This window comes from Cololabis saira, chromosome 12 (assembly GCF_033807715.1).
Source record: "Cololabis saira isolate AMF1-May2022 chromosome 12, fColSai1.1, whole genome shotgun sequence".
NCBI lineage: Eukaryota > Metazoa > Chordata > Actinopteri > Beloniformes > Belonidae > Cololabis > Cololabis saira.
Genome location: NC_084598.1, coordinates 28,072,830 through 28,087,014, shown reverse-complemented (window position 1 = coordinate 28,087,014; position 14,185 = coordinate 28,072,830). Strand labels below are relative to the sequence as shown.

Here is a 14,185-nt window from a genome sequence, read left to right as displayed (position 1 = left end):
GAATCACATGTGGTCAGAATGATTAATTGGAAATATTTGCAAAGCAGTTCATTAAATCCCCGTCTCTAGCCAAGCAGATGAATTCATCCAGTCAAATGATATGACCCTTCTCAACTGAATTATAGCTGCTGACTCAGAAAAACTATGCCAGACTTACTTTCGTGTGCCAAACACACTTTTTGTTTTTAATCAAAACGACCCCCATTAAAAGGTATTACTTTAACTGTACAGGAGGGAACTTGGTCCCAAAAACAAGAGCTTGTTCTCCACTCAGAAGGCTGATCACGTCAATTTTCTGTTCCTACTGGGAGAGGGGAAAAAGAACAGGAAGACACCAGAACAAAAGCACTGAATGCCGGGTATTGCAGTTGACAACAGAGTATACACAAAAGATTAGCTAATCTGTTATGACAAGGCTTTATGTGCCCAGTCTCCTCTGACAATGACCCTTTTCACACTGCTCTACCCCACTCTCCTTTATATAGGCACACTCAGAAAAAAAAATACACTTTTGTTGATTTCATTGGAATGTGTCTGAGGTCAGTAAAATATAATGTGTAACAGGCAAAAATTTGAGTAAACATGAGTATTGTAATAATAAGAAATTACATCTATCTAGAACGTTATAATTGCACACACAAATTCAAGAAATTAGATCTGCCCTGAGCATTTAGGGCCAGTCCCAATACACCCCCTAGCCCAACTTTTCAGCCCTACCCCTAAATTTTGCGTGTTCCCGTGAGGGTAGTGGTGTCCCAATTCCTCTTTGCATCTAGGGGTGGTGGGCATATCGAGGGGTAGTGTGTATGAATCTACCCCTTAAAAGCTAGGGATTTCAGATGCTGACTTAGCGACCGAGGGCCTGAGAAAATTTCCCAGAATGCTTTACGTCATCATTTGCAGACTGAATCAAACAAAAAACATTGCGGACATTTCTTATCTTTTAGAGAATAAAATCAATATTTTGAGTTAGTTTCTGCATAAAAATGCATTTTGATTACATTTCTAGCGAGAAATATATATTTTACTTTCATAATATTCACTCAGTGAAAGTACATAATCACTCGCTTGCCCGTTGTTGCGAAGTCTTTTCAGATCTCGCCAGAATAAATGCTGGCTTTATGGTTCCGCATTACACCAACGCGTACCCTACGGCGTAGGCTCTGCGTCGATTTAACGCGGAACCATAAATCAGCTCCCGAGCCGGCAGCTTTTCTCATCCCCCGAAAACATCGGAGCAAATTTCTTAACAGGCGTTATTTGAATAAACTCAGCCCAGGTTGGGGATCTTAACGGTTACTTTTACGCCTGAAAAAATATTAAAACTTAAGAAAGTGGCATATTAACAGCGCTACAGCGGAAATTAAAACAGCTTCTAGCTTGCTTTTAGCTTTCGGCTTCCTGATATGGTGCGACGTATGTGCAAACATAACTACGCAGTCGCTTACGTACCCGAACGTAAACCACGCAGTGATGTAGCAAGTGGTGTCCCAATCCCTAGGGAAGATTACAAAGCCCTACGCCTTGCGGCTTCATTTTTAGGGCTAGTGGTAGTGGGTGAGGGCTAGTGGTAGAAAGTAGGGGGTGTATTGGGATTGGCCCTAAATATCTGGGTGATGACATGCACTGTAAAAAGCGTGTTTATATGCGACTGGTGAATATTTTGGTTTAACACCTACTAAAAAGTAAATTTGGGAGAATTTGGTCAGTGCATTTTGGGTGATGTTGAAGAGAAGAAAAAAAAAAATCAGTTTTATATCAGACTCAGAACTGTTTACAAAGACCACACTGAACGTTTTCATTTTACCGCCAAACAGAAAAGATAAAAAGTGATGGGTCCATTTCAAAATCTCACAAGGGGTTGCCCGTTAAGCTAGAAAGCAGTCAGAGAGGTCAAAGTCCTGGTCCATATGCCAGCTGTTCCAGCTCTGTCCTACTGTCTATTTATACAGCAGCAGATGGCAGTCAGTGCTTTGGATGCCGACAGACTGTCAGTGACAGGAAGGAATGGACAGATTTCAGCTGCCCAATCTTTCCGCTGAACTCCAGGCCAAGCCATACATTACTCCCAGCTCACAGGCACTGATACCTTACTAGGATCGCGAGTGCCTTTGACATTAGCAGCTCAGGCAGTGTTGGATAACGACTAGAGATGTTTCTAGAAGCCACTAGACAGAGAAAACGTGCAACGCTAGCAGCACTCCATTCAGAGGCCAAACAATCAGACGTACAACAAAGAGAGGGAGACCAGGTGATGACCTGGAGGGGGGAGCGTTAAACCCACAGGGGACATAGTGCTATGATGTAAGAGCTGAATTATCAATCAATCTACAAACTCATGAGTGAACTTTGGAATCTTGCAAGTTGAAATCCTTGTGTGTCTACCTAAATTCTGGACATATTTCCCTGTGTAAACATTAACAAAATATTACAGGATCTTCAGTTGGTGTTTCCAGACATTTTCATAGCTCAAAGATCCTGTGTTTCACATGGACCAGAGCCAAGGAGTATGTTTTCCTCTTTGCAGGTGCTTCCTCAAAAGAGGTCCGATGTCCCGTCTCCCCCTCAACACATCCTGTGTCAAGAAAGGCCACGACCCAACCATCTTAGTTTTCAAAGAGTGTGACACATTCCATGTTAAAAAATAACTTTTAAAGTATTGACTGCTGATTGTTGCCAGCACAGGCCTTATAACAATCAGCCTTCCAGAGGCAAGTCTGCCACTGGACAGAAGTATATTCAATTGGGCTGCACTGAATGCACAAAGTCCACCTGGCCAGTCATACACATTGACTTAAAGAAAATTCCCTCCTGTGAAATGGTCTGGTGGCCCTCCCATTCACAGCTATTTTCACCAGTACAGAACATGCTGAACCAATCACAATGTACGTGATGATAGATACAGGAGAGTCCATGAACCACATATCAAACAGCCAAGAAGATAGAAAGAAAGAGCAGTATTAAAAGAAATTAGATACTGTGTATTATTGTTCTTTGCGCTTTATCACCGGTTGCAGCTATCAGGTACATGTTTTTTGTATGCTGCTGCCAATTGTCCTTCTTTGCCTGTCCGTAGACTCTCCCACTGGCTGAATTTTATTTATAAATCCATTTTGGGACGTCTCCCTACATATTTGTGCGTGCACATGTGTAGAAACGTCAGCCATTATGGCCTGCGCTCACAGAACTTTATTCAAATGCAGGTCCCGAGAGCCAGAATTGAACTGGGTAAAAAGGCATTCAAGTTTTCTGCCCCCTCAACCTGGAATGATGCGCAGAAGGACTTGAAATTGGTTGATCTAGTATCTTTGGGTAAATTCAAATCAATTTTAAAAAGACAGAGAAATTAGCTCTCTCGGTTCTTGTGACTGCCCCGTTGTGTACATTTTACTATTGTTTCCCCGGAATGTGTGACTGATTGTCTGTGTTTGTATGTATGTATCAACAATGTCAAGGAAGAAGTTTAATTAACATAGCTGGTAACTTGTTTTGTATATTTTTTTTTACATCATACGCAGGCATTAGTAGTGATATTTTATTTTGAAGAAACCAGATGAGGTGTTTCAGGCATTCAGTTAGAATGCCTCCTGGGTATCTCCCTGGGGGGTTATTTCAGGCATGTTCAACAAAGAAGAACCCCCAAGGCAGACCCCAGACACACTGGAAAGATTATCTCTCCAGTGTGTCTCAACTGGGATGGAAACACCTCAGTACCTCCTTAGAAGAGCAGGAGGAGATGGCCGTAAAGACGAGTGCAACCCGAAACCATGAGTTAATAATAATAATAATAATGATGAACAATTTTTTTTTCGAGATCACCTACATGGATACCAATCACCAATCAGTACATATTTTCTTATTTAATATAATCTTCATGTAGTGCTATATGTGCAACCAGGAGAATTAAAACAAAACAAAAAACAATCTAGGCTGCGGTGATGAAAAACTAATATTTTAGTAAGCTATAAGAGCAAACAATGTATGTGGGCACCCACTATATTAGACTTTACACATAAAAACTATAGATAACAGCTTAAAGACACTCATAATCCAAAGATTTACATACAGGTAAATCAAATGCGCCAATATGCCAATTCACACAATTAAAACAAATAGTTCAATCCTCAAGGAAAGGGTTTAAAAGAATTATCACTAGTTCATCTGCAAATAACAAAATTCATATTCAAGGTATTTATGACCGACAAAGAAATGCATCTATTCAACTTTTTGTGAATCAGGAAAAGGATGGGTGTTGTTCTCACAGTTGAAGTCAAATATTTTTTCAAAAGTATATTAAAAGGCACGGATGTATATCCCAAACATGGACACCACGTGTTGTCATTTTAAGCCAATGACTTTGCCACTTCTCCTTATTCTTTTAATTCATGATCCCTGCAATGAAGACCTGTCATGTGAGATGTACGACAGGTTGTATTAAAACCAACTCTCTTCTTCACTCTGGATCTCTGAATCCTTACTGAGCATGTTTTGAAAACAGCGGCGGCATTGTCAACCACTGCCACTGAGAAAAATAACCAGACTGGCGTGTTGGCCCTGGTGTTGCGCTGTTAGTGCTCATTTGTAGTCAGGCAGACATGGGGCCGTGCAGGGGGCCTGACGGTGAGGTGCAGTTGATGCCGTGATGAGTGCAACACGGACTGTTTTAAAGGCATTGCCTGCAAGCACTTTCATTAAATGTATTGGAGCTATTAATCGGGTTTATTAATGGGAACAATAACAATTCAGTAATTTTATTATGCATCCTTGGATGGATGGATGCCTTTTCTCTTATCAGTTCAACTTTCATCCCTAAATTACTGGTAATCAAAATAACAATATCCCTTCACATAAAAGATCTGCAATACATGACTTAAAAGATTAACATCTTGCCCCAGAAGGCTTTGCAAATACTGCCATCGATGGTTATCAATACATTCATTGAGAAGGGAGTATTTGTTCCAAATCTCTGCTCATGACTTCAACTTGCTTGAAAGCAGCATGCAGATGATCATATGATCCAAGCAGAACAGCTGAATGAGAACAACAGTGTAAAGCAGGCTGTGCAGGGAGGCGAAAACACAGAGCGCCTTGCATTCACTGCACACAACGGGCGCCCATTTTACGGAGCAGTGACCTGGATTTTTCTGAACTAGCTTCCACTCAACCACTGAAGTCTCACTTTAAAATGCTTTTAGGCCTTATATAATCATGACATCATGAACATAGAGCAGGCACTAGAATCTGTGGGGAAAAAAAATAATCTTTATGATTCAAAGGTAAGGATAAAGAAAAAAAAGTGATCACTGATTTATACTTCATAATTGTTCAGGGGACTAACCTATTTTCATCCATGTTTATTTTCTGCAGAAAATAAAAATGATATGTTGGTTGGTGTGCGTGTGTGTGTGTGTGTCCTCCACTGAACTTAATTGGCCATAGAGAATTTAAAAAGAGAAGTAGGATAAAAATTTCCATTTCAAAAGCAGCTGATGTTTCTAGTCTGTTTAGGGGTCAACTCCTCTGGCTTATTACGGTTCCACTAAACTATACTGCCAACTACTACATGTTTTAACTCGTGTGTAAATACAAAACTTCATATCCAACAACAAGTCCCCCATAACTCAACTCCTAATTTCTCCAGTTCGGTTCTGTATGCTGCTCTCAGACTGAGCGAGGAAGCCAAACAATACAGTCTGGAAAGAAAGCCGTGTCAGTGAGGACACAAAAACTTCACACTGTTGAATGTGGGAAAGTCCAGCCATTTAACTTAGCCGAGGCATTGAATCAAGATAACGATTGTGGATCAAGCCAGGAGTGTGATCAAATGAAAACAAACACACCATTATCTTCTTTTTATCCCTTACTTCCATCATGTCAAGGACAAATTTTAGGCTAATGTGAGCACGTATCTGAATAACGAGGGAAAAATCTGCTGGTAGTGTGTCACGGATAAACTGATAGTAGAAGTAATGCAAATTTAATGATAAAAAAATCCATATCCAGCCACATAAAGCCTACAAGGATGTAACCTCCATTAGCAGGTTGGGTTGAAGTGAGTTATAGCGTACAGCATCAAGCATTATGCTGATTCCCTTTAAAGTGCCATGGAGCACCGGGCCAAAGTTTTCATGTTTACATTCTTAACCGTCACACAAAACCAACAGTGATACGACAAGTCCAAACTCACGACCAGAGTCATGAGGGACCATCTTCAGTGATAACAACAAAGAGTGCCATAAGTGATGATCTGTCTCCACCACAGAGTTCTCATCTCAACGTCACCGAGTCAAGCCTGGAGGCTCAGAAGTGAGTGAGAGCCCAAAACAACAGAGCACAAGGGCAAGTTCTCTCAAAATGTGTTAGTGGCATTTCTCTTTATGTGTTTCAAAACAAAAAAAGCAAGACATTTAATTTGGTTAAATCTCTGGAGAAATAAGCTCCTCACTAACAGATGCAAATACAGCAGCTCTGTTTTCTCTTCAGATTTAGCTCATCTTCTTATTCTCACTCCATCAGTCAGTCTTTGTCAGTATGGTTAAAAAAAAAAAAATCTCCTCATTCTCTGCTGGGCGACTATGATGCTGCCTCACGCTTTCCTACACGTGAACAGCGCTCAAGCACGACTTTTGCTGTTGCTGCTGCCTTGGCTGCGCTTACGTCTCCCTCCCCCTGCGTCAGTTTCCATGATATCCCATATTTTCTACAAAAGGATCATTCAGATTCCACTGAACCCTTTCACAGACTGATATAGAAGTACAGTTTTAAGAGCTAAAAAAAAAAAAAAGGATAAATAAAAAGGAACAAGGTGAGAAACTGGCAAAGTGGATGTATGAAAAAAAAACAATATGAGATGGTACTGAGTCCCTATTTCACGTCACAAAAGCGCTGACCTCCAACCCTTCTGATTTGATTAAAATAGCTGCCGTTATATTTTTTTCTATTTATTTATTTATTTATTTTTTAACAAATGTCAACCAAATATTCCCCTCCTGAGCACATAGTTTGGTGGTAAAAAGTGGCTAAAAATATAGTTTTCATCTAAAATTGACCAAACATACTTTTCTTTAGAGCTCAACAATCAAGCTTACTTGAGAAAAAGCCTTCTACATCAATGTTTTGAACAGTATAGGCTATTGCTTTACTTTTAAATAAACAAAAAAATGATTGATTACATGAGCCAACATAAGCTGTGTAGTTAAAAAATGAGTTTGGTCCCAAATCGTAAACCATTTTATAATAAGAAGACCTTATCGCACTGCCGTTCTGACCTGTGCCACAAATAATACAATTTAGTATTCAGACATCCTTAGTATCTGTTTAGGTTTCTCCATTTCAGCACAGTTGTTAGGGAAAACGTTTCAGTGCAATGTAGAAAGGCCACCGTGGCTCTGTGGCATGTTTCAGTACTGGTGACATTTAGTTTGAAAGGACGTTCAATGTGATACTGAAGGTCTAATCATTTGAATATTAGCCAAGAATAAACTGTGTGCTTTCTTTTCTTTTTAAAACTTTCCAATCAGAGATTATTCCCATCACTGAAGCAACTGTGAGATGCGGATGATGTCGCAGAGGTCTTATGGTACTCAACTACTTCAACCATCTTCATTATGGTGAGGCAAGTGGAGGGAAAGACGCAGTGTTTAGTCAACGACAACAAAAGTATTTCGTTGATGCCCCTTTTTTTTTAATGACGATAAGACTACGACAGGGAGCAACTGAAAATATTGATTTATAGTCAGCAGAGGCCTCCACTGTAGCCCAAATGTTCCTGAAAGGAAGAACGATTCATTGTCACAGTTGTTTACTTGTGTTCAATCCATCTGAACAGTTGATTGTATCTTATATCACTATCGTTTTAACTCCAGGCAAGCGGACGCACTCCCGTTTAAGTTACATTTTTAATATTTTATTCTTTTGGCTTTTAACCCAGTTTGAGATGTTGACTATTCTTTCAAATTCCAATTTGTTTTCTCTTTCTCTCTTGTTCTTTTGATTTCATTTTATTCTGATTCCCTTGGTGTTAGGCACTTTGGCCAACAGCATTGTTTTAAAGTGTTTTATAAATAAAATTGGGTTGAGTCTTTTGAGACCAACACAGCGAGTTTCCATGTCGTTAACAAAAAACAATACATGTTTAAAAAGCATCAGTGTCAATAACTCGCACACCTCGGTGTCAGACAGCAACACAGACACAAAAAAAACTACATCAGGAAAAAAAAACAAAATAAATGCAGGACACTTTGAGGCAAACCAGAGCACCGGATGTTGAGAACAAAGGGTATATGAGAGAAGAGAGGCTTTCATTCATTCATTCATTGATTCTTGCTATTCAGTGACAGAAGTTCTGGATTCTGGCTGTACTTGTGGCGCCTGCCTCGCTTTTCACACCCACCCTATCAAACCGTCCAGACAGTTGCACAAACTGTTGTTTTTTTTATTATTACTGTGCTATCACAGGTAGATGTAGTGAACGGTGAGTATTCAGCACAACATGCATCTGCGCCTCTCGCCTGATAGTCGCCTGAGACAGCAAAAGCTGATAACAGACGTGGGCATCTGCCTGTCCTCCCTCATCATTAAGAGAATGTGTGAGCCGGAGCTGTGAGTACAGCATGTGTCGCTCCAGAACAATCTGGAGGAGACAAGGAATACGACATCCTGAGTGGGTGTATCTGTGTTTGTGCCTGTCCAAAAGGGTCAGTGGGATTACAGCAAAAGGGCGTGGCGACCTCAAGCGTACCGGTGGATTAATGGTTCTAATCAGGTCGATCAGCCCCGTCGCTCAAGGTTCAGCACAGGGATGGTCCATCTCTCAAATGAGCCTATGTCCCCCACTTTTCTCATGAGTGTTCATCTTCAACGCTATAAAAATCATTCATACGAGGTAGGTTCATTGTTGCAGCTGTGGTGATAGCCTCCTCTTGTGTGCAGTTGACACTTGAGCTGAGCTGAATCCTCCCTGCAGGGTGTTTGTAAGGTCATCATCCACTTAGCTCTCATTGAGAGGACACTCTGCACAATTATATCTGAAAGGTGAAGGTTTAATTGATGTGGCGACCTTTTGCTTTGTTTATAAATTTGTCATTTAGTTTACTTTACACAAGGGGATACAGTACGTCCCCTCCTGAAAGCATGACTTTGCATCTGGTCAGTAACTGGTTTCTCTTGATAAGGCATTAATAATACTACCCTGAACCCTGTGCTTCTCTAGTTGAAAAAACAGTGAAAGTGATAAAATAATAGGACTACAGGTTCTGTAAAAAAAAAAAAAAAAAACTATCCATCACATTTGGCCTTGCATTCAGTTTCTGCTAACACACAAGTTACATAACACTGAGACTGTAGTGAAGACCAACTCAGCCAAAAGGAAGGCTGTGAAAGAGCTCGATTTATTCAGCATCTGAAGCACCAATACAAATCAATGCAACTGGTCATCGCGTCTCACCATCATAATTGCATTCGCTCTGATATGTTTTAGAGCCTTTAATGAAAGAAGCCTTTGCTTACTTCCAGTTTGCCTGCAGAGGCCATGCACACTGGATAATCAATTTGCCGCCCCTCTGCCAGCACCCTACTCCCTGACAACCCTCTGAGCGTGATGAAAAGGAGAGCGGAAGGGAGGGGGGGAGATAGTATATCCTGCTCTCTCCCCCTGAGCTCTGTCTTTCTCTGCACTGTTGACACATGCACGCAGACAGACGCATATGCCCTTGAGTCAGTCACAATAGGGGGAGTGTCACGGCCTCTCGCCCACATCTAACAAACACCTACAAGCTGACCAAGCAGCTCCATGAAACATGGCATTTGTGCCAGGCAACTTTCAGCTATTTAACTCCAGATATCCCCTAACAGCTCACAAATACAGATATACTGTAGATATGGTGTGTCACCAGAACCATCTTGGCACTTACCCTGATTCAGGCAGTTTATTTAACCGTTTATAAATAAAGCTGTGACCTACTGCGCATTGAATTACAAAATTCTGCTAGACTAGGGCGGCTCTTATGTTTCTGTGGTTGTGTTACTTTTATCTACAGTTGATATTAAAAAGTAGATCTTAAACATTTATTACCCACCTATTAAGTTGATTAATTAGACAATTATTTGATACTCAAGGCCTACCAGTATATAGGGTAATGAGTTCAAAGTCATAATATCAAAGCAAGTTTGAAGAGGTTTTTCTGAAATGCTGCAAAACAGAAGTATGAATTCATGTTTTCATTAACAGGCTCCAAGTAAATAAATTAGCTGTATAGTTTAGCTGGAAGGAGTGTTATACAACGTTGTACATCACACAGCGCTGTAATGAACAATAAACAGTGTGATGGTAGCAAACTAGGACAAAACTCCAAGGAACAGCAGCATTAAAAACAACTAGTTGCTTTAGTCTAAAGCTAAATAGGAATCCAGAGTGCTTTTCAAGATTTTGGCAAATTGTAATATTTCTTTCATGTCAGCTGGTACTGACCATATCTCTTCTCTGGAAGTGATCACAGCTCATCAGTTATTCAATTAGTTATGAGAGAAAACATTTGGAAAAGCGGCTTGAATGTCCATTTCTGTACGCTGAATCTTTTTTCCTTATGTTCCATTTTAAACTGATGTGACATTTTAATATACACTTTTTTCTTTTTTCTTTTTAAAGGAAAATGTGTTTAATTACTTTTCCAATAATTGAATTTTGCATATATGAAAGTATTGGAAACCTAACACAGAGAAAGACAAAACTAAATCATCAAATGTAATAACCATATTTTGGACAATACAAAAAGAGACCGCTATCATGGTCTCCCAAACAAACTGCTGTTGGACTGCTTACACTAGAAACAAGGCAGCTGACCTTGTTCAATATGACAGAAAGACACAAGGCATGAGGAAATCCACATCTGCAGAAGGGTCAAATTTGTAACTGCTTAGCAAATGATCTGGACTGCATGAACACATACATGTTAGAGCCTCTAGGTATTGTTCAGCCTCTCAGCATCCAAATAAGACAGCATTCTGAGCATACCATCTGCAATGAAGTCCTGATGAAGGGAGAGTATGGCTGCCTGCCAGACTCCCTTTCTGCTCTGCAATCTGCCTGTGCGATTGGAGGTAGAGTAGGCAGTGCTGCAGCCTACTCCTTTCCCCTCGCTCACACACCCGCTGACTAACCACCCCAAAAACACTGCATACGCCACTGCAGCTCTGCCACAAACCACGAGTCACCCTCCAGCTCCTCTGGGTGACATTGGAATAATGAAAACCCAAAAGATATGGACTAAAAGTACTGGGGATTTTACACAAAGCCTCTCCTTGGTAGAGTGAGAGAGATAAAGAACAAGTGAGCCATATCTAGTCGGGGCAGTTGATCTTATGGAAGATTCATATGGGTTTAGTCTAATGAGGTTGAGCCAGCTGACAGACAAGACTCCATGAAGTTAAGAGAGCCCACTGACAGAGCAGGTTTCTGCTGTCACATGCTGCCTTGTTACTGGGTAATTATACATTTTCATGCTAATGTCTCATGTACTATGTTCACTCACCAGCTGATAGGACACATGCCACAGTCATAAACAAAAAAGCAGCTAATACTTCACAGCAGCCGATGACTCACGGTCACAAGTAAGCAGCCTTAACAACCATTCAGTTCTCTTACTCTGTTATTGTTAATCCTTTTAAATATTCACTGATTCCACCAGAAAACATCAGTGAAATATGTATAATCATTGCCTCTCTAAATATGTATCATCATTAAATATTAACATGCAATACACATGTATATTGTGTGAGCACATCTAGCTGCTTATTACTAATTTTAGGAATATTGCAGCCTTGATTTAGGAAATAATGTATGTGCTACAAAAGTACAAAGCTTATATGCCTCTGTTTAATACGAACGCTTTGGCATTCGCAAATGAACACTTACTGTATATCAATATGTCGTCAAAGGGCAACATTAACATTTATAAAAGTATAGCAAACTAACCACTTCCGTTTCTGAAGAAACATGACACCAAAATTAAAGAAAAAGAAACACTGTTCATCTGGTGGATTATTTACTGATGCTGATAACATTTCTTTGCCTCTCACGAGCTCTGCAAAAAAAATGTTTGTGTACATTCAGAGATAAGTAATCATGAACTACACAGCAACATGCAAAGCTATAAAAAAACCCTGACGGAGCGATGAAGCGTAGATGAAATGGGGGTCATGAAAAGTTGTGCTGTGAGATGACCCTTGGGGTCTACCAGCATGAACAAGGAGCAATTCCCACAGAGACTCCTCAGGGATACAGGCCCCTTCATTGGAGGAGGAGGAATTTCACTCTGTAAGCCTTTTATTCTCTTTCAGGCTGTTTGTCCCCAGCCATCCACTATTCAGTTTGCCTATTCTGCTGTTCTCTGCAAAGAGGAGAACCGTGAGGCAAAAGATGTGCGGTACACCAAACTTTCCTTAGCAAGCTAACCTTCACAAATTCAAGAGGTGGTGTTTTTGGTTTGTGTGGGTGTGCTTGTGTGCATGCCAGTCGGCTACTTACTTGTGGTGTTGCCTTGCATCTGAATGATACATTTTGAGTCTTTGCTGAGCTCCCTGGTGTTGAAGGGCCGAACTCTGACGGCAACTTTTACAGAAGCCCCTGACATGTTTGCAGGTCTGAACCGCCTTCCGTTAAGATCGCTTGTGTTCCTCCTGAAATAATAATAAAAAAAAAGACACAAGGTAAGATGTATGCATTAGAAAACAACAGAGCAGTGGGTATTACTACAAAATAAAGTAAACCAAACACAATGAAACATACAATAAATATGGATGACCAAACCCAGATAAACCTGGAATATTGTTAAACAGCAGCCAAACAAAGCTATAACAGTCAAATAAACCATGCAGTGTGTTGCATTTAATAATAAATACACAGAAGTGAATGAGTCATAAACAAAATATGATTATGCCTCTCACTCAATATATTTCCAGCATAGCATAATGTTTTACCTTCCCGTGGGTTGAGTCTCACTTTAAAACTATACATCCCTCATCCTGTGACTCCACAGCTTAAATATCCATGTTTTTCCATCTCTTTGCAGTCAGCCATACTTGCTGAAGCATACGCCCATGAAATTCTATCCAGCCTTTTAGGTGTGGGCTACAGCGGGACAGAGCCGGGCCTGCCAGCTTCATCTGGCACGGTTCAACCCGTGCAGGGGGAAAAAAAAAACTAAAATTGTAAAAATGAAATTCACCGACGTTGGGAAGTGGGCTAATCCTCAGCTGATGCACGCAAGTGTAGAGGCTGATTTATGGTTCTGCGTTAAATCGACGCAGAACCTACGGCGTACGGTGCGCGTCGCCGCGTACCCTACGCCGTAGCTCTGCGTTGGTGTAACGCGGAACCATAAACCAGCCTTCACACGCTTATACTAGCAGCACAGACTGAACACACTGTTCACCCTTTTCGGGAGGGTTCAAACCATTCCACATGAAAAACTTTAAGCTGCAGTTAGTATTTTTATTTTTCAAACGATAGTTGTTATTGTTAATGGGTTTATTTTCCAGGCAAGCAGGCTTTTTGGACCAAATTCTGAGACGGCTCCGGTGTCAATATACAGACATGGCACTGAATTAATCTCCTAAATGTCAACAATTATCCAATATGGGCTAAATATACTGTTCTTATTGAAAAGGGACAGCATATATATTGCGATTTTAATGTGAAAAAAACCATTATCGAAACCAAGCGAGATGTAACAGTAACTATTATTACAAACACGCACCTAAATACATTACAGTTGACACTTACAAGTTCTCACCAGCAGAAACCGTGCAAACTACGATCAAAACAAACAAAAATATGAAATAGACAAATAGTTAAATAGTCCATACTCACGTTTAGAGACTGGCTGATAGGAAACCACTGTAGTGGGAAGAACTGACGCTAGCTTGCGGGCGTCCGGATGTGTTGCTTTTTTTAAATCAGAAACTGCGTAAAATAGTACAACCACCTCTTCCGTGGAAAACACCCATTATAGCGGTATCCTCCAATGGACGGATTTATGGCAAAAGAAAAGATAACCCTCAATGCAGTTTATTGTCCCGAGGAAAATAGATAGCGGCCGCCTATCTGCACACAAGCGAAAATGGAAATCGATGGATCGCCTTGATTTACCGAGGAGATTACGTCAACTCCCTCTTCGGCGTGCTGATT

The 14,185-nt window shown here is 40.5% G+C and overlaps 1 protein-coding gene across 34 annotated transcripts in view; it reads right to left on the bottom strand.

The window, feature by feature from the left end:
* kif1b (kinesin family member 1B) overlaps positions 1 to 14,141 on the bottom strand; it is a 61,580-nt gene extending 47,439 nt beyond the window's left edge. For 22 of the 34 annotated variants that reach the window (XM_061736372.1, XM_061736375.1, XM_061736386.1 and 19 more), the window contains exons 1-2: positions 13,868 to 14,140; positions 12,524 to 12,675 (exon numbers count right to left, since the gene is read on the bottom strand). In XM_061736372.1, the coding sequence (XP_061592356.1) occupies positions 12,524 to 12,629 (106 nt within the window). In that variant the 5' untranslated portion in view covers positions 12,630 to 12,675; positions 13,868 to 14,140. Of the gene's footprint in view, positions 1 to 12,523; positions 12,676 to 13,867 lie in introns of all 34 variants that reach the window. The other 12 variants (XM_061736392.1, XM_061736395.1, XM_061736393.1 and 9 more) reach the window with 2 other exon arrangements.
* Between the last annotated feature and the right edge of the window lie 44 nt (positions 14,142 to 14,185).